At 39.3% G+C, this 26,005-nt stretch overlaps 1 protein-coding gene across 7 annotated transcripts in view; it reads right to left on the reverse strand.

Annotated features, from left to right (window-relative positions):
- LOC137107790 (glutamate receptor 4) overlaps positions 1 to 26,005 on the reverse strand; it is a 92,195-nt gene that overhangs the window by 13,455 nt on the left and 52,735 nt on the right. For 6 of the 7 annotated variants that reach the window (XR_010912083.1, XR_010912082.1, XR_010912084.1 and 3 more), the window contains exons 6-11: positions 23,923 to 24,081; positions 20,598 to 20,765; positions 20,038 to 20,142; positions 18,107 to 18,217; positions 11,690 to 11,896; positions 8,392 to 8,765 (exon numbers count right to left, since the gene is read on the reverse strand). Coding sequence is in view for 4 of the 7 variants with exons in the window: in XM_067491779.1 (XP_067347880.1) it covers positions 8,392 to 8,765; positions 11,690 to 11,896; positions 18,107 to 18,217; positions 20,038 to 20,142; positions 20,598 to 20,765; positions 23,923 to 24,081 (1,124 nt within the window). In the remaining 3 variants the exon portion in view is untranslated. Of the gene's footprint in view, positions 1 to 8,391; positions 8,766 to 11,689; positions 11,897 to 11,920; positions 16,851 to 18,106; positions 18,218 to 20,037; positions 20,143 to 20,597; positions 20,766 to 23,922; positions 24,082 to 26,005 lie in introns of those variants that run through there. The other variant, XM_067491781.1, reaches the window with a different exon arrangement.

Raw genomic sequence — 26,005 nt, forward strand, 5'->3', positions numbered from 1 at the left:
AGAAGAAATAAAGTGGAAACAACTGAGCAATTGGCTTCTGTGTTGGGGGAATGGACATTTTTGTAGCAGTCTGCAAGCCTCTGGGTATAAAGAATACTAAATGTAGAAAATAATTATAATTTCACCAATTATAAAGCAATTAGTCAGCACTTTACCCCACTGGTTAATGTGCTTACGTTAAATTAATTTGTATTTTTAAGTGGAATAGGAAAGATTGCAATATGGCTTGCAGAGTGTCCATGTCAGCAATGTGGCATTTTTGCACATATCTGTAACAATTAAATTACATTACACAACGTTCTGAAATAAAATGGGAACTGGAAATTTATTATAGATTAAAATGCTGCGTCTCCACTGAAACCTAAGCTAAACATGTAGTTTATCATTTTAATGTATTCATTTAGTTCAAATGCTGTTTTAAACTCTACAGAAACTAGTGGGGAAATATTTCAAAATTCAGAGAACAAAATACAGCATATACTACAATGTGATACTGTCGTAAAGTGTACAGTAGTGTTGGTCTCAATCTGGAGGCTCAAAAGTCTCAATAAAAAGGAAAATAAAGTCAAGGAGCTTAAATGAAAATGCAGACAACAGTTAACATGGAAAAAGAATAAGCGTAATATAGTTTATTTTTGAGTACGAGTGAACAAACTACTGTATATGATATATGGCCTATTGTGATGTGAGGGAACTTTAAAGGGCTCACAGCTCACATTCTCTCTGATGTGGAAAAAAGAGAAAATAAAAAGCTGCTGTCAGAGATGATTTGGTGAAGAGTATGTGTGTAGGTTTTTCAGAGGATTTGGAGAATGCTTGTGGGACAGAGCAAAAACAAAACAACATGAAGTGGAGGAGATGATGAAGTGAGAGATATGGAGAGAGAATGAGGGACAGCTCTGACCTTGAGCGGAGCCTAAATAAATCAGAAGGGGCTAGTCTGCTCCCAGGGGAATACCTGGGGCAAGAATACATACTTTTACTTATTCATAGGAGACAAAGTGTCACTCCAGATCCCTCGTTCTACCTCTGCTCACATGTCCTGTCTTCAGCCTCCTCCCCTCCTGGTCTCAGCTACACTCTTCATGTAAAACCTCTTGTATATTTCTCAAATAAAAGCATAAGAAAGCGCAGTCACTAATAAAAGTTGGGTGCAATCTCCTTATTAGGAGAAATAATGACAACAAAAGTCGATTTTTCACTGTAAAGTCAATATTTTCTTTCTCCTGAGGATGTACACAGAGCCAGGTGCAGACCAGGCAAATCCATCAATGTTAAACATCAACTTCACTCAAATTGCATCCTGTGGTTCCAAGTTGGGGAGTACATACATTTGAATGGCATTAAACCTAAACTAAAGTATCTCTATATAGCTGAACAATTCCTCTAGCCTTTTCAGCTCAGATGATGTTATCTTAAGGTGTTTTGGACAATCCCTTTAGTATGAACAACCAGATAACTGCAACAAGCAATGTGAACCGAAAGATGCCGCCAGATGATGTCATACTGGTGAGTTTTTCATCAAGTAGCAGAGGCATATTTTAATCCATGGAAGGCAGATGTACTTTTAATATCATCTATACGCATGTACACCCCAGCCCAGAACCATAGGATGCAAGTTGAAAATCAAACAAGTTGGCCTTCAAGAAAAGTCGCACAACTCTTCTCCAATGTATGAATAAATCAATGAAGTGAATGAATATAAATAAAGGCCATATTTCAATATTGATGGAATCCCATTAAAAGTCTTCGAGAAAACCTTAAGGATTATGCCCTTTGAGCCACTGTAATGCTTTTAATGTGAAATATTTGTGCAAGAAGTGATTTATTTTATACTCAGTTTTGATCGAAAAGCCAGGCAACTCTTTAGGACCTTAAACTCTTCATGATCTCTACTGATGTCTCTCTGCTTATACATGTAGTTTTATTTCATCAGGCCTGTAAAGATTAACAAAATAAAACAGCCTTTGAGGAAAAACTCATAGAAAAACAAAATATTGAGAGATCAAAAGCAGAAAAGGTTTAATGACTGCGTAGTATTTCAGTGAAAGTACTTACTATCACAATCTCAAGACAGGAAACACTAAACTTGAGCTCGACTTTGAAGCAATAGGCCAGTGGTGCACAGACATAGATGCAATCACAGCCTCTAGCGGTGCCCATAATTTGCAAGAATAGTGCGACAAATCAACCAACTGTGAAGAAGGACAAGTACAGCTGACATAAGCAATAACCGAAGCAGCAGAACAGCGGTTTGTCAGCTGGATGACAAAACTAATTGGCATTGAATTAATAGAATAATGGGAATCTTGCAGACAGACCACTTGAAAGTCATTGCTCCTTTTCAAACACAGCTTTTGTTGACTTAAATTCGAAACTGAAATTAAAAGCTGAGCTTCATCTGTAGCCATCAGGAAACTCGCCATCAGTATGCACGTACTCTGAGCTAATCAGGACTAATCAAGCCAATCACAGCATTCTCATTAGCTCGCCAGAGATGTGGCAAATTTGAATCCGCGGAAGAGACAAACATAATATGTCAGAAGCAATGAGATGGAAGTGGCTGAAAACACCTGGAATAGCCAAGACCAATTACACCTGCGTGGAGTGGCAAACGGTTTCTTGATATTTATATTGATATTTTCTGCCTTGTGATGTGACATCCTGGGTTCTCGGGAGAAAACAAAAGAATAGCTTGGGGTTTATTCATTTAGGATTTGTAGTCAATTAAAAAAAAAAAAACTATCATGTCACCATTTCATTTGAGCTCCCCTCTTTTCCTGTTTCCACTGAGACATTAGCATTGGAGACCGGGATATTAATCACTGAATTAATTATTATGTGCTGCCTTGAGGGAGCAGGGGGGGTATTAACCCATATTAAGTGAGAGAGACAAGGAGAGGAAGGCATGCTGTGCCATTTCAACCTCTGCCTTTTATGTCAGAACTGCATCATAAATTAAAAAAAGAAAAGAACATGGTGAGTGGGAGGATTACATTTTCATATGAGCACAGAAGGTGGAGGAGAGATAACTAGAGATGCAGATTGAACAGGTGGAGTAAAAATTGCAAAGTGGGAAATCTAAAAACTGGATGGACAGATCTTTGTCTTTACTTCAGCACACTGGCACTATCTTGTAAGTTGACTCCACAAAACACCAAAGAAGTTGTAATCAATATTTTTTACAACAAATATGCATGAGTTGACAATGTAAAAGGGGTTGAGAATCAATGCGTGAATCTGCACCTCTCTTCGGCTTTATGGGCCATTGATTAGCTTTCCAATCCAAAACTTCACTTACATCACTGTCTTTGTGACTTTTTATGGCCACAGATGGCAACAGTTTTCAGCTGTAAAGCTCTAAACGCCTACTCTACATCATCTGCTCAACACAAAGTAGCAGTCAGACACAGCTAGAAGGTAGGCAGAGCTTTAAAAAAAGCGCTAAGACAGTGGATAGTGGACTGGCATTTGTCAGGTGGCCAAAAACAGGTCTCTGAATGTCAACCAAATGATGCTCTGCCACTGCTAGATGTGTACATTAGCCACCAACTTTGGTATAAAATAGGATTATTTATCAATCAATCATTGCAGGTTTAAATCTCATCTGTGGTTATTAATATTTATCCTTCTCCAGGTGCGAAAACCACTCGGTGATTTGTGAGATTAAGAATTAGGTAAATGTTTTTGTACATAACTCCTGCGGTTCGCTCTCTGGCTACACACAATATTACTGCAAAATGTCAACAAGTTATGATGAGGGTGACTGATTTTAGTGCTACAGCTCATTATTTGTGAATGTTCAGAAATCAACATTTCTTTAATTGCTGTGATGAGCATCACGCTAACTGCTTATAGTGTGACTTAATTGGCCAGGGCAAAATAGAAAAACAACTCTGGAACAGCAGTTGTCTAACATAGACACAATGTCAGACTGAATGAAGTGTATGAATTAAACAAAATGGCCTTTTAGTCTAATTATCCAGGTAATTGTCAGGTGTTATTTGTTTGACCTTGTTGGCTTGTTGTGGCCACACACACAAGCATGTTCTTTTTAATTTCAGTGAATTTTAAAGTTGAGATGCCACAAAAGAAGCGTAACAGGTAGCGTTGTACTGCAATTTGTAGCCATTAAATGTGTTAATCAAACCTTCCAACCATAAACCTCATAAACCAGCGGCATTTATTTACAGACACTTCTGCCGATGTGAATGGAGCATTGGTGTATCCTTGATGACAAAATGTGACTTCCAGTCACCACAGGCTGACCAAAACCACCCAAACAAATGTCTGGATGGAACTTTGCAACACCGAAAACTGTGCAGTCCACAGTTCTTATGAATCCATTATCAAAAGTTTCAGAGACTGTGATGCAGATACAGAGCTTCCACTGTCCAGCCAGCTTCTGATTGTAACGCGAGTGAGCATTGTGGCCCGCGCCTCCGAATTCGTCTCATTCACCCTTGCCCTTGTCATTCCCTTTGCGCTGCCTAATCTCCCCTGTGTGAAGGGATTTGCATGTTGCCCTGTCAGGCTAAACTGGAGTGGAAGTGCTCCTTAGCTCTGGGGCTCTGTGCTGATGGATTGGGAGAGGCCCGTGGGATTAGCAGTGACAGTGGAAAGCAGTGGGGACCACAGCCAGAGACGGAGAGGGTTGAAATGTAGACTTTTCATTTTGATGCCGACATTGTTGTGCAGCTCTAAAGTCCTTATCTGCAGTACACAGGCAGAGATGTGGCGGGCAGGGTGGGTATGGTGGTGGGTGGGGGTGGTCTGTGCACATGTGAACAAAGCAAGTGTATTCCTTAAATGAGTGTGTTTAATCACAGTAACGAGGCCTCTACAGTTTCCTCTATGAGTTGCTTACGTGAAGCTGGTTATAATTGCGAAGGCGCTCTAATGTACCTCGGGATCCTCCATCTTGTGTGTTTCTCTGCTCTCCTCTGGGTGTGGGAGGCTGAAAGATACAATCTGGTTTGGTCCTCCTTTCATTTTCTAAAATCTTACCAACTCTATTATAGTACAACATCCATAAGGGCTTATAAATATAGATAAAAGAAGTATTATGTGAACGACTTAAAATAACTATAGGCGCCAATTTAGCAGTAGTATCACTATAGTATAAATAACCCAAAAGATCTAACTGCAGGACTTTTACGCTTGAAAGAGGCAAACTGCTTAGAAAAGTTTTACAAAAAAACAATGAAGCCATTATAAAGTACAGGTTTTACCAGTCTATAGGTTTCGCCATGGCAGTAGATGTCAGCAAAGAGAATGTCGGACAAACAGGCAGATGATGGAGAGGAAGCCTGATCTTTGATTGAAAAACAAAGACGACCAGCTTATAGAAGCTGGAGAGGAGCACACAGTAAACTGTACAAGGCCCAATTCTCCACCCCTCCACCAAAGTACACCCTTGCAGACTTGACAGTCCACTGATGTTAAAGCCCAAGGGATGCTGGGTTTGAGTCTCGTAATTTGGACAAAGGGAAGAGAAGTGCCAGACACGGTGAAAGACAACACCTTAATGGTGTGTTCTAAATGAAGCACATGGGCATCATACTAATAATTAGAGGTCGAGTGTAAAGAATCATGTTTGCTGATGTAATTGAAGCTCAAAAATACAGACAAGAGGCGCACAAGGGTGAAGCCAACAGACATGGAAACAACATAATTCCCTGACAAGCACACAACACAGTGCATGCAAGTCAGATGGTGAAGAACAATATGACTGGGGAAAGGAAAGAGAATCAAAAAGTCAATACTAGTAGAGATTAACACACTCTCTCACACACACAAGTAACGCATACAAATAACAAGTGTGATAGCAATGTGCACGTACAGGTACACGCAGCATGTGAAGAGCGCAAATCAAGAGACAACTAATACCACAAAAAACTGTGCTATATAATAGCTATATATTATTTAATACCTTAAATATAGTATGCTTCTACTGTCCCCATGCAGATTATCAGTGGAATACAACAGCTTACATGCAGTAGCTTATTTAAATAATACAAACTGGCTACAGTACACTATCTTATCAGTTTTAGATGAAAAACTATCTACACAATGGTAATTTTATTTAGTTTACAACCACACTTCCAGAGAAGTTGGTATGATGTGTAAAACGTAATTTAAAACAGAACGCAATGATTTGCAAATCTTGTCAACTCATATTTTATTCATAATAGGATACAAACAACATATCAGATGTTAAAACTGAGACATTTTACATTTTCATGGAAAATAATAGCTCGTTTTGAATTTGATGGCAGCAACACATCTCAAAAAAGTTGGAACAGGGTGATGTTCACCATTGTGTAGCATCCCCTCTTCTTTTAGCACCTGTCTGTAAACATCTGGGAAGTGACGAGCCAAGTTTTTAAACTTTTAGGAGAGGATTGTTGTCCCATTCTTGTCTGATGCAGGATTCTAGCTGCTCAACAGTCCTGGGCCTTTGTTGCTGGATTTTATGTTTTATGATGCACCTAATGTTTTCTCTTGGTCAAAGGTCTGGACTGCAAGCAGGTCAGTTCACCACCCGGACTCTTCTCCTACAAAGCCATGTTGTTGTGGTAGATGCAGTATGTGGTTTAGCATTGTCTTACTGAAATATAGGCAAGACATTCCCTGAAAGAGACGTCGTCTGGATGGGGGCATATGTTGCTCTAAAACCTCTATGTACTTTTCAGCATTGATGGTGTCTTTCCAGATGTGTAAACTGCCAATGCCATAGGCAGTAATGCACCCCCATATCATCAGAGATGCAGGCTTTTGATCTGTCTGCTGATAACAGGAGGGTCCCTCTTCTCTTTAGTCCACAGGACAAAGCGCCATGGTTTCCAAAAACAATTTCACATTTTTATTCATCTGACCACAGAACAGTTTTCCATTTTGCCTCAGACCATTTTAAATGACCTTTGGCCCAGAGAACAGGGTGGTGTTTCTGGATTGTGTTCACATATGGCTTCTTCTTTGCATGATGCATCTTTACCTAACATTTGTGGATTGCACAGTGACCTGTGTTCACTGACACTGATTTCTGGAAGTGTCCCTGAGCCCATGCAATGATGTCCAGTAGAGAATCATGGCTGTTTTTAATGGAGTGCTGCCTGAGGGTCCGAAGATCATGCACATCCAGTTTTGACCTTCGGCCTTGACCTTTGCACACAGAGATTCCTCCTGACTCTCTGAATCTTTTTATGATATTACATACTGTAGATGATGGGATCTTCAAAATCTTTGCAATTTTACATTGAGCAACTATTTTCTAAAAAAAAGTTTAGACGCAGTTTTTGGCAGATTGGTGAACCCCTGCCCATCTTTACATTCCAGAGGCTCTGCCTCTCTGAAATGCTCCTTTTATAACCAGTTATTTTACTGAACTATTACCAATTAACCTAATTAGTTGTCAAATGCTCCTCCATTTGTTTTTGATTTGCAGCAATTACTTTTCCATCCTTTGCTGCCTCTGCTCCAAGTTTTTTGAAATGTGTTGCTGCCATCAAATTTAAAATGAGCTAATATTTTCAATGAAATGGTAAAATACCAGATGTTGAAACTGAGAGTTGTTTATGTTCTAATGTGAATAAAATATGGGTTGGTGAGACCATGCATTTTGTTCTTACTATTATATTTATTTTTTTGCAATTGGGGTTGTAAAAGTCAGCTATTTGTGAAATATGCAAATAGTGTAAACAGTGTAAACATTAGCCTTCTTGTGAGACTGATAAAAATCTAATGTCAATGTGTTACAGTAAGTATTGAGGATATTTAGATTTAGTTTGCTGAAGTAGTTGGTACACAGATAAAATGGTGACATAGTGTAATTACAGAATAAAACTCTCCCTACACCTACTGTCACTGGTACAGATTTAACAGACATGCTTTAAAGATATTAGTAAGTATCTTTTAACTTTGAACAAAGCCAGCATATGTGTTTCATTCTATTTTGGTCTACTGCCATATGTTTTCTTGTTGCAGTGTTGTGAGCTCCATTGTACCTATTAGTTATACAGCCTGCTGCTTTTTGTGCCAGTGATAACTTTACACAATTTAAATACATACTGTTTTTTTAAGTCTTCACTGTCACAGGAGTGTCTCAAGACTTGTCCAGTTTCTGTCAGTCTAACATTTTTGAAATAATGACTGTCTTAACTGGACTGGCAGACTACGGATTTAGGCACTAAATGGCATCTGTGCAATCATCCAGAATAACACAGTCACGAGCCAATCAGATGTGATGGCACATTGTAATTATAATTGGCCTAGAGGTCATGTAATGTCTACCCAGCTGGAAAAAAAAACAACAACTTACAAAGTATCAGTGAGAATTAGTAGCAAAGACTTTGTAAATTTTTTGACAGTTAAACAAAAAGTCCGTCTTACCTGGGGGAGATGTCACAGCCCTGCTGCATGAAGGCGCCTAGGGAGAACCAGAGGGAGTTAAAGATACCAAACTCATTGGGGGGCTGGTCACTTGGCGGACCGTCGGTGCCCTCTTCAGGCTCCTCGGTGTGCCATTCATACGGGCTGAAGCGGCTGACCAGGAAGAGCACCACGCTCACGCCAATATAGGCAAACACGATGCACATCCAGATCTCATAGGCCAACGGGTCCAGGAAGGAGAACACCCCTGGTTTGGATTTCTGGGGCTTCTTGATCATGATGGAAATGCCCAGCGACATGAAGGGCTTGGAGAAATCAATCACCTCCTCCCGGACCAACGTGATAGTCAAAGGGGCCACTGCAATTTCCGCTTTCTGTGGGGATTTGGATGAACAGGAATTTAATTAGCCATCCCAATGAGCCTCTCTGAGAGCAACTCTAAATCCAAATGATGGCAGATAAATTCAGATGATGGATCATCTCTTTGAGCTGTGCCATGCAGCAAACAAACATCACTTAGTCACAGATATGACATCCAAAGGCCAACAGTCAGCCAGCCATCTGAAAACAAAACAACAATTACCCCATTTCTTCTTCTTCAGCTCGTGTCATTTTATCTGAATTTCTCCCTTGACTGAACAAATCTCTGAATGATCAAGTTTAGGCGGCGGCTGAATATATCTCAGTGTGATCAAGTTAAGACAGAGACAGAGAGAGAGAAAAGAAATTGAAAACGAAATTCTGAAACCCGCTCTAATGCTGAGAGGCTTAGCTGAAACGCAGGGAGAATCAGCAGGGAGGATAAAATAATGTGTCAGAGAAATATGCTTACAGCACAGGAAGGCAAAAATGGGATACAGCCACCTCTGAGTTCTGCAGCTGTGGAAAAGTGCACACTGGCATGCTGAAAATCCACATACCAGATTACAGTTAGTGACTTAGCAAGACTTGTGACCTTGTCTGCCTGGCCTGGGAGCAAAGGGCTTAATATCAGCAAGAATTTAAAGTTTTATTACAACCATCTGACACTTAAAGAGAAAGAAAATGTAAGAGATTTAAGTTCTTTCATCCTCAGCAAAATGCACTAAGATGACAGCCTCAAGGCATTTAGTGTGTGCTAAAATACACAGCAGGTTAAAAGAAGGCAGAGCTTTTGTGCTAGCATGGGGCTTTTCAGTAAGAGCCAGGAAGAAATGAATGGTCTCTAAGCAGACCAGAAGTCTTAGAGGGGAAAGTGCTGACAGATGTCCAGAGATGTTCCCATGAACACTATGGAAAAGTCTGCCAGGTTCCTCTGTGCCTCCAGTCACACTCTAGTAGTGCAGCACCAACTATTCACAGTAGTGCACAGCATATATTTTCAAACACACACATTCTGGTATTACTGTAGCTGTCAAAACTCACAGTTCATTCTCTCGCTTTCAACCTGCAGGAACTTAGAGCTTTGCGCCACATCTTTATTCATAATCCTTTACACTTTTACCCTCCAAAGGGTAGGCTCACAATTCTGTAAATGTCCGTGAAAAACAGTCACAGTAAAACTGTTTTTATTTGCAGTAATTGTTCCTCCTGTTTAGACTTGCCACCAAAAGTTCCCTTAAATGCGCTTTTAACAAAATCAGTCTTCTTTCCGTGCAAACATACATGCAACACCTGTAATATTTTTACCCAAATTTTCCTCCTTTTCCTCCTAAATTTTCTTCCTGTCAATGCAAAGCTTTTGGTGAAGACATGTCTCTGCTCAATGTGCTTGTAAAAGACATGGAACTAGCCGAGGGTACAGCTGCACTATTTGTTCCTGAGCTATTGAACAACCTGGTTAGTCTTTACACCAAAAGTGTGCTGTTCTGCTTGATCAGTCCCGACACATTGCGAACTGTGCCTCTCCTCGTTGCAGTCGACTTCTCAGTGAGTCACCTCTTTGCAGTAGCAAAGAGGCGCAGGCGAGTAAAATGCCACTTTGTGAAAATGCCACTTAGTGCAAAGAAAGAAAGAATTTAGAAGACTGTGGTTTGTTGTTTTTGGTAAATGTATCTTATCAAATTTCTATGGCTGCTTTTTTAAGAAGAAGAAAAGGAACATTTCCTGTCGAATAGAGAAGGTTTTCTGGGACAAACAAATTTCACAGCTTTCACTAATTACATAAAGGTTAAATAAATATTGCATCACGGTCTCCTTCATAGATGCAGGTTACAATATTAGAGATTTATTGACAGTGACAGATTTTAATTCAATCTTAACCAAACCTAAAATCTATTTAATTTGGTGTTAGTGAGAAATATCTTCCCTCCAAATAACAATCATGACTCTAAGGCATCATCCTGTACTACCTTCTCACACGGTTTTTAATCCCACAGCAAGGTCAGCAGCAGAAAAGACGGCTCACCTCAGCGATTCTTTAACAAGCTGCACACCTCCGCTTCTCCTCTTGAACTCCTTCAAATTCTCCGCTTCAGTGCTACACTGAAATTCTTCTCATTCTGCTTGCAATAATTCCACCAGAAACCGCTCTCTTATTTACATTTACATTTGAGATGAGCGTAATTATCCACACTACAACGAAAGCACACGAAGAGCCCTTCTTCATGTGGAGATTAAGTAAAAATATACACATCAAGAAATACTGTTTGTACGGAGACTTCTCACCCAGCAAAGCCATCATGAAAAAGCAATTTAAGAAGAAATAGTATTTTAGGTGATATATGTGATATTATTTACTTAATAATAACCAAATACCGGTTTTAGTATCAACACTGGTTTCATTGTCTTTCAGCCACCTCACTTATTGTTTGATTATCTGTTCATTTTTGATTAGCAGATGATGCACACTCATCATCTATGTTTACTGACACATTCCTAACAATGTACATAGTGTACACACTGGGTATGTACAGCTGTAGGACAGTCATACACTGTGGGTTTGTCTTCTCTGATAGAAACACACATGAAGCTAACATTTCAAATTGAAAACCTTCCAACAGTTTAAGGTGTTGAGTTTCGCTGATGGGACTTTAATGGCAATCAATCAAAAACTAATGGGCTAAAGACTAGTTTATGTCTTTACTGTAGATTATTTTCTTTAATATTTCTTTAATAAGACAATAATATAAGACTTGTTGTTTTATTTATTAAGACAATAATATAAGAATTATTGTCTTTAATCCACCATCAATCTGGTTGACAGTATAATGTTTTATGCTGATGACTCAATAACATTAAAAGCTGACATCTGTTGCTTTTGGAAACTGCAAATAGAACCACTTCCTACAATAAATAAAGTGAAAACTAAAGATCTTACCCCGTACACCAGCTCCCCGACCATGCCATTCCAGATCTTCGTCTCTGGGTCCCTGGCGCCATACTTTCCATCAGGGACAATGGAGATCTTGTACTTGATGCCGATATGTTTGGCAATCTCAGAAGCCAGGTCCACGCAGTATCCCTCATACTGGTCGTTGCCCTCGTACATCTCCCAGTTCTTCTTGAGCATCACATAGGGACCCTCCTACACAAGGGACCATAACCAGTGAACCAAACCATCAGACGGACAAACAGACATGAGGGCACGTGCAATGGCTCATCAACACACCAACAGACACTAGTGTGACAACCAAGTCTTGTTGCTCCAGAGTCTAACTTAAAGGGACCTGAGAAGAATCTGACCACTAGGAGTGATATGGAGCAACCTTTTGATGAGCAGGCCCCCATTTTGTTTGTATCTTATATACAAGCATGCAGGTGATAAAAGTCCTTGCTGATGAGTTCATGCTATTTTATTGAACAACATTTGGTAAAATAAACATCCCTATAAACATACAAATGTAGCAGAAAATGGAGGCTAGCTAGCAAACATGGAGGTCTGGCACTGGACATTTATGTTAGGCCTCGAAGAAACACATTTAATCTAATCAAGTTTACAAGACATTCAGCACTGGACAAGTAAAACATTTTACATTATAAATACATAACAAAAATAATTAAGCTGAATTTTACTGCAAGATATTTTACTGCAATTTTGATAAAGGAGTACCAAGATGTACACAGGTTTGTATTTTGTATTTGACGTTTTAATCAAAATGCTCCAGTTTCACAACCCTAAATCCTGGCTGTAACAGAGTAAACAAAATGTTTAATGCGGCATTAAATTTAATGACTGACTTGATCTAAAATTTTACTTTCTAATTTAATGTTGTTTAACACAAGGAGATGCATGTGCAATAATAGTAAGCACAGACTGGAATTTTGGTAGGATTATAAAGAAAAAAATCCCTCAAGTGTTACTGTGGATGCATGATACACAGAGAGTCAAAGAGAAGGAAGTAAAGCATGACAAAGCAGAAAGGAAGGCAGATATAAAGCTGAAGGGAAGTAAGAAACTTAAAACCTTAAAGATGCCTGATTCGACTTGAACATTTAAGGTAATCAGGCTACATCAATCTGCACTGTGACCAATGGTACGTTATCGATCATTACATTTGCAGTTTCTCAGATGGTGATCTAAATGTAAACCACGTTCCGTTTCTTCGTTTATTTTTTAAAATATTTTTCAAATGACTTTTGTCATGGAAGGAAAACTATTGCATATTGAAAACGGGAGCAATTTATTCTTGTAATGTGTTTGCTTGGCACTGCCCTGGGCCAAAGCAAGGTAAACCAAAGTCTCCTTGGTGGAGAGAGAATGCACAGGGCCTGGAATTCATTTTTCAAATTGGGGGTAAATCCCCCCTCAAAGCTTTACACAGGAGGATTTTTACATTTTTAGGGAGAATCTACTTTAAAGTTTAACTACAGGTTTTTACCTCGTCCTATTCTTACCTCAGATTGCATTTCATGGCTCCTGTGCAGCATAAGGAATCTGTCTCCCCTCTACATGCTATGTAATTAGTCATAACCGTTTACTTGTCTAAACCACAGACTGCTGCAAGTAGTGGCTCTAAACAGCCTACTGACTTTGGCACATCTTACTTTCCAGCAAGAATTTTTGCTTTAAATTCATAACTTAAAAATGTATCTGATTGATTAATTAAAATGCTAATTAAAAAATATAGAATAAAACATTAACTGCTGATACAGATGTGGGACCAGCTTATGGTTTAACGAGATGTCTTGGGCCGTACTGCATTACTAATAATGCATCACTGTAATAATATTACTTCCCCCAGTAATGAGTAGTGCAAAACGTTACAAATATAATTTCAATAATATTATTTCAGTTGCTCTCTTAAAAAAACAACTTATATAACTTGTTGTCACCACGGCAACGATTGGTTTAAAATACAACATTTTATATTTGTAGTCTTCACACCTGCACACATCACTATTAGCAGCACCATAAGCAGTAAGGAAAGGTGATAAGAACATTATTGTAACATATATATTTGTGCAGGCAGTGGTACAATTCTTTTCCCTGGAAACTCACTACCCAAAACCTCTGAAACACCACTATTAACCCAGCACAACATCTTAACACTGTAGTGCCATTATACAATCATTGGCAATATAGGTATAAGGCTATTTTAAACATTTTCAGCATGGTGCCTTTTTTCTGTGGCTTATTGTAGATCTACATTAAGCATGTATTCCTACGCAAAGTGAGGAACAATACACTATAAAACATCATGAAGGAATTTAGTAGACTCATTTAAGATTTTCTCATTAACATAATGTAAATATGTTGATTTCAAAGTAATTCAACTTAGAAATGTCAATTTTTCATTTTCCGACCACTTTACGAAATATGAACTGTTCTGATATGAGTCTTTGAACCTACAATGAGGTAAATGAATGAACTGCAGAGAGTTCACCTAACTCAAATAAAAAACAAAAAAACAAAACTAGCAGATGCAGCGTGCAGTGTAGAAACACTTGAGAGACAAATTTTTGTTAGTTTGTTTTGTTTCAGAAGCAATGTCACTCTGTTGGCACTTTTCTCTGCACAAACCAGGAAGTTTTTCGAGACATGGAAGAATCCACTGTTTATACTTTGATTAAATCAGGTGCAAATGACAAAATGATCCTACAAAACAATCATGCACGCACATGCCTTCACACAATAGAAACTGAGTTTCTCCCTGTGGGAGATGTTTGATTTCCCTTGTTCATGATATGCTTTAACAGCTGCACTTAAAGTGGCTCCATCCCCCTCGCCAGATCACAGTTTTGCTTGGACCCCCACAGAATAGCCTGGACCACCCCATTTATAGATTTCTGCTATTGCAATTAATGCCTCCATCACATTAACTCTGAGGGGTTTTGATGCAATATAAAATAAAATGCAGGACCTACACTGCTTTAAGCCATGGTATATAATGTTTTAATGTTGCATATTACCAAACAAATCTAAATCATGGCACCACAAATAAATTGCCTTATAGTATATGGGATACAGTCAGTATTTGTGGCACGAGAAAAAAGCTTTGCCTCAGAGATTTTCACAGCAGATGCCAGCAGCTGACATGCTGGTCAATAATTACAACTACATTGTATGATTCATGGTCTAATGAGAATAATCATACATGCCATTAAAAGCAGATGTACACACATACTACAGGTCACATGAAAAGTTGTTAATTCATACAATTGTACATCAAATTTTCACTCATAGAGTGAAAATACACTAGTGCTGTGTAAATATTTTTAATCTTCTTGTTATAAACAAATGCTAGGATTTGTTCCTCTCTTTTTTAAATGTAATAATTTTCTACCTGTTTCTTTTAAACACTCACATATGCAACAGTTTTGCATAATAAACCTCATTAACTAGTTTTCATCAATATTATTAAAACAGTGGTTCCAAATATTAAACTCTGTTACTGCAAAAATGTTTTCTCATTTGTTTGTTTTAACTAATGTAGGTCACGACTTTGATCATTAGTAAAATGGCCCCAAAATGCCCTTTAAAGCTTCCTGTTGTTATTTGTGATCATTTTTTATTTGCAAAAAAGGTTCATCCAAGTTTCAAAAAAAGAAACCAACATCTTAATCATCATTATTAAAATAAGGTGAAAACATAAATGGTTTTTATGTTCATTCAGGCTTGTTTCATTTCTGTCCCTTGTGTACAAAAACCGCCTTTACCACTGTGTTCGTCAACAACTGTGATTACAGTAGGTGTTTCCACCTCACCGGCCACAGGGAGCTCTGATCCAGCTTGGTACACATCGAGTCAAAGGCTCTGACATGTTTCCTTGTTTTTTAATATTGAAAAAATACTTTTCATTCATGTTAGGTTTGGCTCACAAATTTAGTAGCACTGGACTGTTTCAGTCGAGTTAGATCTGAAGGGCATGGGTACTGGCTGAGTTCAGGTCTCAGTTTTAGGCCCACATGGAACTGTAGTGTGTCTTAACGCTACATCAAGGATGACTACAACAGACCAAGAGCTGGGGATATGACACATAGCTGAACTGTGCTGGAAAAAAAAAAGGTTGATCACCACACAAACACACACAATTTTGGACGCTGCATAAAGTACACAGTGGTTACTCTGAATGCCAGTGAAGGCAAACATTCAAATTGTCCCTTAACAAGCTGTGCTGTGGATTCTTTTAAATATCCTGTTCACATGATTATGGGGTAGGATTAACAGAACCTAATCAAACCCTAACATCAAGGGGGCAACTAGCCTGTGTTTGATTTCCCAACATGTTGAACTGCTTCCTAACAACTGCTTCTTAAAAGACACAGAGGCAGCCTGGGTATAATAAAAATGGGACACGTAATTAGGTTTACACTAAATAAACATTGCTGTCACGAACGTGAGCAAACAATAAAAGTGGGAGTAAAAAGCAATCGTCACACTGTAACTATGATATAAAAGCATGATGGATATGAACTGGGATGATTATGAGAGCATTACTCTTTCTAAGCTGTTTTAAGGCTTACAAGAAGCCCTCTGAATGTGTAATGTACTGTATGCTAGAGCAGGTAGTTAGAGAAAGATAGATCTAGAGCAAGCAGGAAGTCAGACATAATGCATGTTCACATTTTGGTACTGCCTCATTTTCAAGGTCAGGGTAAATAAATTACAAATTCAAACCAGAGTGGGATTCAAGCTGTGACTGGCCACACAAACACACCAGACAACAACAATGTATGAATCCAACACACACAAACAGGTGTACTGGAAGTTTGTTAATGCTAGTAGACAGACTGTTAGGGGTTGGGGACCCATTTTAGCCTCGATGGGTGTCCATCCACAAGCAACACCTTTAAAAAAAACTGCGTCTTTTCCTCTCCATTTGCATTTCATTTTCCTCTTGAGTGGCTCCATTTCTTGTTCAGTTTTCTGAACAGGGTGTCCATTAACTTAGTTGCAGTGTCTCTCCTCTTGCCTAGTGTCTTTAGGGCTTCATTTTCGCTCGGGTTGTTGTGTCCATCACTCTGCCATTAAGAGCTTTCAAATGCTGCTTGCGTCCAACTGGGGCTCAGTTTCTTAAAATGGGGTTCCTCATCAGGGGCTGAAAAGAGGGAGGATTGTGCTGAGCTGTGACTCTCCATTCCCACCTGCTTCCCTCCTCCACTCAGCTACTAAATGTACCTTCAACACCTGGATGCTCTACCAGTCAGCCATGTCAGAGCCACTGTTACAGCCAGAGATTCACATGCCATGCAAACGCCATTCATTTCTACCATGTGTAAAATGCTTTTGGTTGATTTTGTGGCTGTATGGAACTCTTTTATGAGCTCCAATTTGTGAAATAGGAACAAAAGACTCAGTAATGGTAACCGATTTCGGAGCCAACTGCTTTTTGAGATGTTTATTGGTGCAATAAAAGAAAATCTAAGTGACGGTTGTTGATTCTAAAGATATGATGGTTCACTGAAGTTCTTATTGAAGTCATTAAAACAAATCCCATCTTGTTAGGAGTCTTGTTACTGATAATGTTGTAATGTAATTGAGGTGTGATCTCTGAATTACGTTGTACATATCCCACAAGGCTTTAAAAGGGGAATGAACATGCTAAATATTGAGTACTGCGTGTGAACATCATCAATTCACTGGACTTTCTACAAATTCTAGTGATGTTTAGAGTTATGTTTGATAAAACACTGGCAATTTTCAATACATTACGCACTAACAGTATCACAGTACTAACAGATCACTATTGGTTCAACTGGCGGATAAATGGTATGTTCCCCGTTTTTTTTTAATGGGCTTCCCCTGGTAAGAATATCAGAGCAAAATGTAACAGAAGCCCATACTCTAATCTCTAAAAACAACAGCACCAACACCTAAACTACTGACTATGGGTTACACATCTGACAAGCTCAGTTTCTACTGTAGATTCAACCTATACAGTATATGTATCACATATGTCTGCATAGTTGGTAATAAGTAAAATACAGAACCAAAGAAGACAAAGAAGTTTCCCGGAAATATAATGTCAGTCACAGATATTACTACTGTAATACCTGTAAAGACTTAAAAAATTGCACTTGCACTTGACAAGAGTGAGGTGGTGTGTCATAATAGCACTGGTGACCACTGTGTCAGGTTTGCCAGTGGTGAGCATAAATGCAGGTTTTGATGTTGTAACAAGAACAATGTGTAGTGATTGCAGCTGATCTGCATATCGCTCAAGTATTATATTCAGTGTGACCTGCAGCAGCACAAGCTAAAAAATGTTTCCTGGATTTGCAAATTGCTAACAATATGAGTGCATGAGTGACTGAGTGAGTGCTGTATGTTAGTGTGCACATGCCGGTGTCTTACCATAATGGTGGTGACTACAACAGTGCGGTTCTCCATGCCAGAAGTTTCATTTGGCAGCAGTGGAGAGTCCTGGATCAGCACCAGTTTGTCTGCGTCGTTCCAGTAGCCGATCTGCAGAGAAAAGAAACTATGAAAGTCTATCCCACGTTATGCATGTGATGTTGAACTCTATGATAGGAGCATGTGCACTGATTATTTTTTTTTGACAATATTCTCAACACCAAAACAGCAAAGTGGAGCTCTTGATTAAAAGAGCTGGATGCAACAGCCATTGAAACATGCTTCTATGGCCCTATAGCAGACAGGCATTGTTAAAGGCACATCTATAGGAAAAAACAGGTTTTCCTAGTAAAGCCGTCAGAGCTTTCAAATAAATCTCACACTCTCTTTTAGCTGGTGTAGATGCTGTGTACTGTAATCAAAGTGAAGAACACCTGTGTCATGTAATAACTTTTCAGTACTTTGATCATATGTAATAAATGCCTTTGAAATCTACAAAAAAACCTTAAGAAACTCAAGGTCAACAATGAACTTTTATTCTGGGTAATGTTAAAGAAAGTTATATTTTATATTTTAATATTAAGATTCAAAAATTGTACTTTAAGTCATACTAAATTCTTAAAATGTTACAAAAATAATGAAATGCCACAGTGTGTGGTTGTGTAAAAAATTAGGGAACAGTGGGCTTTAGGTTACATCTTTTGTGTTTTATTATTACAATATTCTAATATTTTTACCTCTTATACTATTTTCTCAAATTCCACCTCTAGTGTCATAATAATATTACTTTTCTTGAAATAATGCAATAAAATTCTCAAAATGTGTTTATTGTCTGCTATTCCCAAGGCCCAAAAGTGAACTATCACGCACATATTTTATGATTTATTTTCAAACAATAATTCCATGTTGTTATCTGTTCACTAAAGTCACCATTCTGCGGTTTTGCTCAAGAACAGCAAGTTGTATTATTGAATTATTTGCAAACCTCAGCTGAAAAGTCCCCTTGGAAGATACCAATTTTGAGATCAATGTAGTGCTATTTGTCCGTAGCTGTTTCATGTACAGCGGACATTAATGTCACAGAAGTACTTCAGGGTCAAACTCACTTGACCGCGCAGACATGATATATTGTGGCCACAATATCACCATCTTCTGACTAAAGAATGTCAAGAGAAAGTACACGACACGGGTTGGTTGATATATGATTTTTAAGAAAAAAGCCAATGCATAACTGCAAACTAATAATGTGTCCAGCTGATGTATTGATCTTACAATAGACAGGGGCTTTGACAGCATCCACAAGCAGCTATAAGTCAGTGGGAGTGGAGACTGCCCAGTGAGCCAGCTGGGTGTTGGTTGGCTGCCACTGGTGGGAAGCCAGAGGCTACGAGGAGCTGTGTGATACGTCCTTTGTGTTGGGGCATCGGGGTGATTGAGGAACATAGAAAATGTAGGAGAGAGACCCACCCACCCACAAATGCACACATCCATACACAAAAACTGTCGTGTGCTGACAGGAGCCTCGCTGTGAACACAAAGACAGGCCAAAAGAGCTTTGGATTGATGGCAACTCCTATTTTGTTCCTCCCCTCCTCCCCCTCCCCTGTACCTTGATTGCTCTCTATTTCATTTCATTATCTCACCATCACTCACAAGTGTTGTCTCTCTCTCTTTTTCCCAATTTTCCCTGAATTTTTATCCTCAGACATCTATCCTGTCATACTCGGAGCAGCGATCCTTGAAGCCTACTTATGATAATGGAAAATGCCACTCTATTCTCCCAGCACCAGGAGACTTCATATGACAGCAGTCTGCACATGCCTCCGCATCGAGGATGTATTGTGTGAGATACAAAACACAGTAATACTAACTTGCCTGAGACAAATATTCAGCCATACTACAAGTGAAAGCAGTGTGGTGTGATGTTTTACCCGTCTAGGTCCATTATTCTTCAGTTCAAACACGTCCATAGTGTAGTTGACCCTGCGGCCATAGTGGTCAAACTGGACATTACCTGTTAATCCCTGGAGCCGGACCTGCATGCAGAAGAAAGTTTCAACGGTAAAAGAAATCTAACAAGCAGCAAGTAATGCTTATTTATATCAACAGAGAGATTAACAACTGCAGCATATGAAAGTCTATTCAGGTCTATTTTCTAGCAGGTTGTAAACCAGCTTTAGACAATGTGTTTCCCAGTATAGGAAGCTAATCAAAACATAAAAGGGTTTGACTAATTTTGGCTCAGTATGATCCTAGAGCCATGCACAATTTGTAGTGCAGCCATACATCCATTTAGTCACGGTTCAAAGTTAAAACTATTTCCGTGTTCAAACAATTCATCGTCATGCTTATTTTGGTTGTTCTCTACTTAGTGAAGAGTTTTTTCTTTCCCCATGTGAAGGAAAAGGAAAATTATATTGTTTAAAGTAGAGGATCACGATAGATGGAGGTGTGATGCTCCTCCTCTGTTTCTATGTTCCTTCGTTCTCACCTGTTTGAGAGTACGCTCCATGTCAATGCCCTGATTCCAAGGTGCGGCAGGGTTGGCTAGACAGTCACCAGCATTTCCCCGTCTGGAAATGTCCACTTTCTGCCGGCGCAGGTTCCTGAAGGCCTCGGCCATCACCATCACGCCATCGTATGTCAACGCTGAAGTGTACTAAAGGACAGCAGGATGTGGTCAGAGATGCAGATGTTACTGTATGAGGGCATAGTTGTGTTGCGTACACAGTTTTTTAGCTAAAAAAGACAAGTTAGCATCAAACAAAAACACTGCAGTAGGAATTCTGATTCCATTCTGCCTTGTTAAGATTTATTGAAAGGAAATAAAAACCCTGCAGGGTAATGCAGATTTGCTACACAGGCAAAATGTTCTGCAATATTTGTTGGTCAGATCTATTTAAAAACAATCTGCGTAAGGCTGCCTCTGAGAGCATGCTCAGTTTCTGCAGGCCCAAGCAGTACAGCCTAGATGTTACAGAGGGGCAGCAGTTTTACTCTGCTCATTATTTTCTGGGAATGGAGAGGAGGAGAAGGCGAAAAGTGAAGAGCATATTCCCCACAGTGTAAGCCTCGCAATTTCCCATCATCTATCTTTGACCTCAAGACTCTGTGCTGCCTCTGATTGTTTGCATCTACAACAATCACTCTACATTTCCCTAAAACTCACCTCTGGCGTTGCAGAAAACTAATTGAGTGAATGACGAAAAGGGAGCAAGACGGAGAGTGAGCGGGGGGAAAGAAATGGAAAAGGCGAGTCTTTTGTCCAGCCTTCTAGCAGTCTGGCATTAATTATCCCAGCTAGCAGGAGTTCATTAACTTCGCCTCCGGCCGGGGGTGAATCCTATTCATTAGCCCACTGCTCACTGTGACATTACGGCTCTCTGTGGAGACTGCTGCACTCTGTTCCTGTGTTACTTTCTGATGACTCGCCCCAAGTCACATACACACAAACAGTCAAGGTGTGGCACAGACTCACTAACAGTCTAAACCATCTACGCAGCCATGAAACACAAAGCTGTCAGGGACATAAATGTTGAAAGTGTTAAACTAATTCTTTCCCAAGCAGCTTTAGGACAGAGTGTTGGTTACATGATACGTTGATGAGCACAACACCAGACCAAACTGCTGGATATATCAGAGACATGACAATGATCAAATATCTCAAACCTGTACATGCCTTATTTGGTGATTAAAGTATTTGATTAATATCTCCTCATTGCAAAATGCAACCGCTGTTACAAAACAGATCCCACACAGAGTGAATACAAACTAAAGATATAAATTCTCTTCCCCGGATTTATGCTTTCAGGGATTGGTATCAATTACAGCCCTGGCAACAACACAACAGTACGCACTAGTCCGATTTCAGCTAAGTTCCTGCAGTTACCTTTGGTTGGACTCAAGGGCTCAACTGTTGCACTTAATTTTTATTAGAGGGATTTTAGTTTTTCAGTTTCGTTACTGCAAAGTTAATCAGATTTTAGTTGCAACACAGAAATGGTGATGTGACCGACACCAGTAATGGTCAAAATATACAAGTAATTTTTTTGTTGAGGAATTTATTTATTAAGTTATTGCAAATAAGGCTAAATGGTACTGGTAATCTACATGATCTGTATTTGATATAGGTTTCCAAGTAAAGTCATTGTGCTGTAGGTATAAATGCATCAAACATGTTAAAATGTCAAAAAGATACAGAGGGGAAAAAAGGTCCACAGAGCAGCATTGCATTTGGAGAACTTTCAAGGGGCCTGAAAGATCTGCAAATTGAGGTTCATGTGACTTTGAGAGGAAATGAGCAGTGAACTTCCCTTAGCCTAGATAGCATGTTGACTGAAATTTACTACATGCATGCCTTTGACTGTCTGTCATATCACATATTTGAAATTTGACTTAAAATATTTACATTGATTTGGGAGTCCTTCAATATTTGTTGAGGTCTAACAGTATCACAGTGAGCACAAACAAGATGACAACAACACCTTTTAATACAGTACCTATTGTAAATGGCGAGGCAACATTATCACATAATATTCCAGGTAACACATACAGATACAGATCCCATGTTAATACCAGGTGTTCTGATATGTATTGACAGAACATCTCCAAGACTTTAACAGTCACTTCTAAGCTTGCCCTCTTACACAGTAGAGGAATATCTCACTAAATGACTATCTACTGATTTCTGGACCTTTTAAACATGCAGCATCGCATTTTGTCTTTTCAAAGTCAGTCAACATCCCAGAAGAAGACCCAATTGGGGCAGAAATACATTATCAGAAAGAAGGACTGACTGTGACTGTGGACAAACTTATTAGGGAGCAGAGCAATTTAGTCTGAGTGGATTTACAGGAGAGAGAGCAATTCATCAAGAAATATATCAAGTATAAACATGCACACATAGATAACAAACACAACCACACTAATGTCATGTGATATTGCTCTGTGGGGTAAACTTTTAATTTGAACCATCCCAATCCATCAGGCACACAACCTAAATACACACACTGCCTGACTCACACCATTTCCACTCCACTGCATCTGGATTTTAAAATAGAAATCTTGGACACACAGATTTGCTAGGGGTAGGAAGGACGAGGTTTGCTGACCACCATTGCATGATGACTTCTTGCTCTACTGCCATTTGCAATCTGTCTGGCTGAAAATAATCTAAAGTGGGTCATTCTGTCACATCGCTGCATATGACAGCATTGGACAGTGATGATAACAGATGTTTCTTGGATGTACATGCTCATAACGTCAGTTACGTTTGCAGTGTTCAATGCATCAAGCTGTTTTTTATGGATTTCTGTCTTTGTTTGCCTGCTGCTGTTGTTTTTCACAAACATGCTGCTTTAAATACACACTTCATGTGTCAGTATGTCCTATCCTTACTTAAAATCTTACCACTCACCCCAAAGGGATGTTTACAGGACTGTGGTAATACAAGTTTTAGCTCATTGCTAACACTTTACACACTTTACATGCCCGTTATGTTTTAAACACATGCAATCAGCTTTATACATTTTCCACTCTCCAGGTAGTTGTTGGATTTGGGTCATTTCACTACAGTTTAAAATGAAATTGTGTTGGACTTGAAATTGCAAATTTGACACTTGAGAGTTGGCCTCTGAGTATGGAGTAAATGAGCTTGATTTGCCTTATGCTTGTTGTGGATTTGATTGTGTGCTAGCTATTGCCACCACCAAGGGACAGAAAGGTCCCTGCTTACAACTGTAGGACAACTACACTTGATAAATGTTATGTGCTGATTTTATTTGAGTTTATCTGTTTTTGACCAGACATTCGCATACCTTTGGAGGAGCGTCTGAGCCAGGGTACTCTCTCTGATCCAGCTTGTTCCAGCGCTGCATCAGTTTGATGACCATAGGGTTGCTGAAGTCAACCAGCTGGAAGCCTGTCACATTGGCTCCACCATGCATGAACCGCTCCAGGTTGATGTCCTTAAAACCCTTTAGGGGTATCAAGGGGAAAGACTGGTCATGGTCCAAGTCCAGAGATGAAAAAAAAAAACAATGCTATAGTCGTTTAACAAATGTTGAAGGAGAATATTAATTACTTTTATTACTATATTAGCCAAGAAACTGGCAGGTCAATGTAAGCAAATGGAAAACAGGTGAAAATGCTGTTTAGCTTTGCACCATAGCCAATCAGAGACAGCTATCAGTGCTGCCCAGCACCACTCAAGTGGGTGAATGGAGAAAAAATATTGTGCCCTGGGGTAAAATGGGTTAATCCAAACATGCACCCTCTTTGCAAGCTGAGACCATATGTTTACGATTGTGAAAAGGTCACACTCTTCCCTTTTCACTGGGCCCTGTATTCCCTAACAATAACAATGTTTTAGTTGAGTTATTGTTTGAAATGTAATTGTTGAGTCGAGCTGTTATTTGTTTGGTATTTGTATTGTTTTGGGACTAGGGTCTGTTGGGAGGAATTTTTCCTGTATTTCATTGCGGTGTTTCAAATGTGAAGGTAGAGTATATCAACAAGGGTAATTAAGACATGTACAAGGGGGTTTGTGTCATTAGGCCCTCTTGCCAGGTAAATGGTCTGCACTTATATAGCGCTTATACCTATTGGCACTCAAAGCACTTTACACTGCTTCTTATTCACCCATACACACTCACAATCACACACACATTCATACACCGATGGGGGAGCTGCTATGAGGCTGGCCAACACTCACCGGGAGCAACTAAGTTGGGGTTCAGTGTCTTGCTCAAGGACACTTCGACATGTGACTGGAGGAGCCAGGGATTGAACCAACAACTTTGAGATTGGTGGACAACCGTTCTACCTTCCTGCGCCAAAGTCGCCCACATATATAGGGATGTAGGCACAGCTATTGTTATTTTGTAGTTGTTGCAGTAAATGAGATATTTAGTCTTCATATTGTCCGTTATTTAAAGTAATATATGTATTTTAATGTGATTGAGGTTACCCCATGCTTACAGGTGGAGGTGGTAGGTTCCACTTCGGGGAGAGGATAAAATGCACAGTAGTTGAGTGGAGGGAGAGAGGGGTTTTCAGCTTTTGGTTTTGTCTATTTAATTTAAGTTTGGTTAATTGCCTGGGATTTTGGTTTATTATTTTGTTAATAAATACCATCTTTTTTTTTTCTGTTTTCATACATTTTCCAGCACCGAATTTACATCACCTTCCATGTATATGGGGGGACGGCCTGACAACGATCAGAAGTTTGCAAAGGCTTTGGGCCAGTATGGAGGTAAAATGCACCGAATGTCCTCCGAAGTTTCCATGGATGAAAATTCAAAGTTCTGATCACAAGTACCTTTATGAACTGTAAATAAAGCTTATAGTTAAAAATCCTCACTCAACCCTAACTAGCTTTTCTCTATACATTTATTTGTCACCACTGTATGCCATTAATTCTGTGTCCTACAACCTGTACAATGCTTTGTTGTTGCTTTTTTTGTTGTTGTTGTTGTTGTTGCTTTTTGTTGTTGTTTTGTTGTTGCTTTTCGTTGCTCTTTTCTTTTCTTTCTCCACTTTCCACTCACCCCAACCGGTCAAGGCAGATGGCCGCCCACCCTGAGCCTGGTTCTGCTGGAGGTTTCTCCCATTAAAGGGAGTTTTTCCTCTCCACTGTTGCCTATGGCTTGCTCAAGGGGGATTTGTTGGGTTACTTCTACATACTTGTGTAGTCTGGACTTTATTCTGTAAAGTGCCTTGAGATGACTTTGTTGTAAATTGGCGCTAGATAAATAAAGTTGAATTGAAAGTTGAATTGAATTAAATTCTGCTGTGTGACATCACGGCTGGGTTAAATTTTACTCAAGAACTCCTTCTCTGTGTGAGTTACATATTGCACCATGACTGGCCTTCTTCCATACAGGGATGCCCATGGTGGCT

The sequence above is a fragment of the Channa argus genome, chromosome 22 (assembly GCF_033026475.1).
Source record: "Channa argus isolate prfri chromosome 22, Channa argus male v1.0, whole genome shotgun sequence".
Lineage (NCBI taxonomy): Eukaryota > Metazoa > Chordata > Actinopteri > Anabantiformes > Channidae > Channa > Channa argus.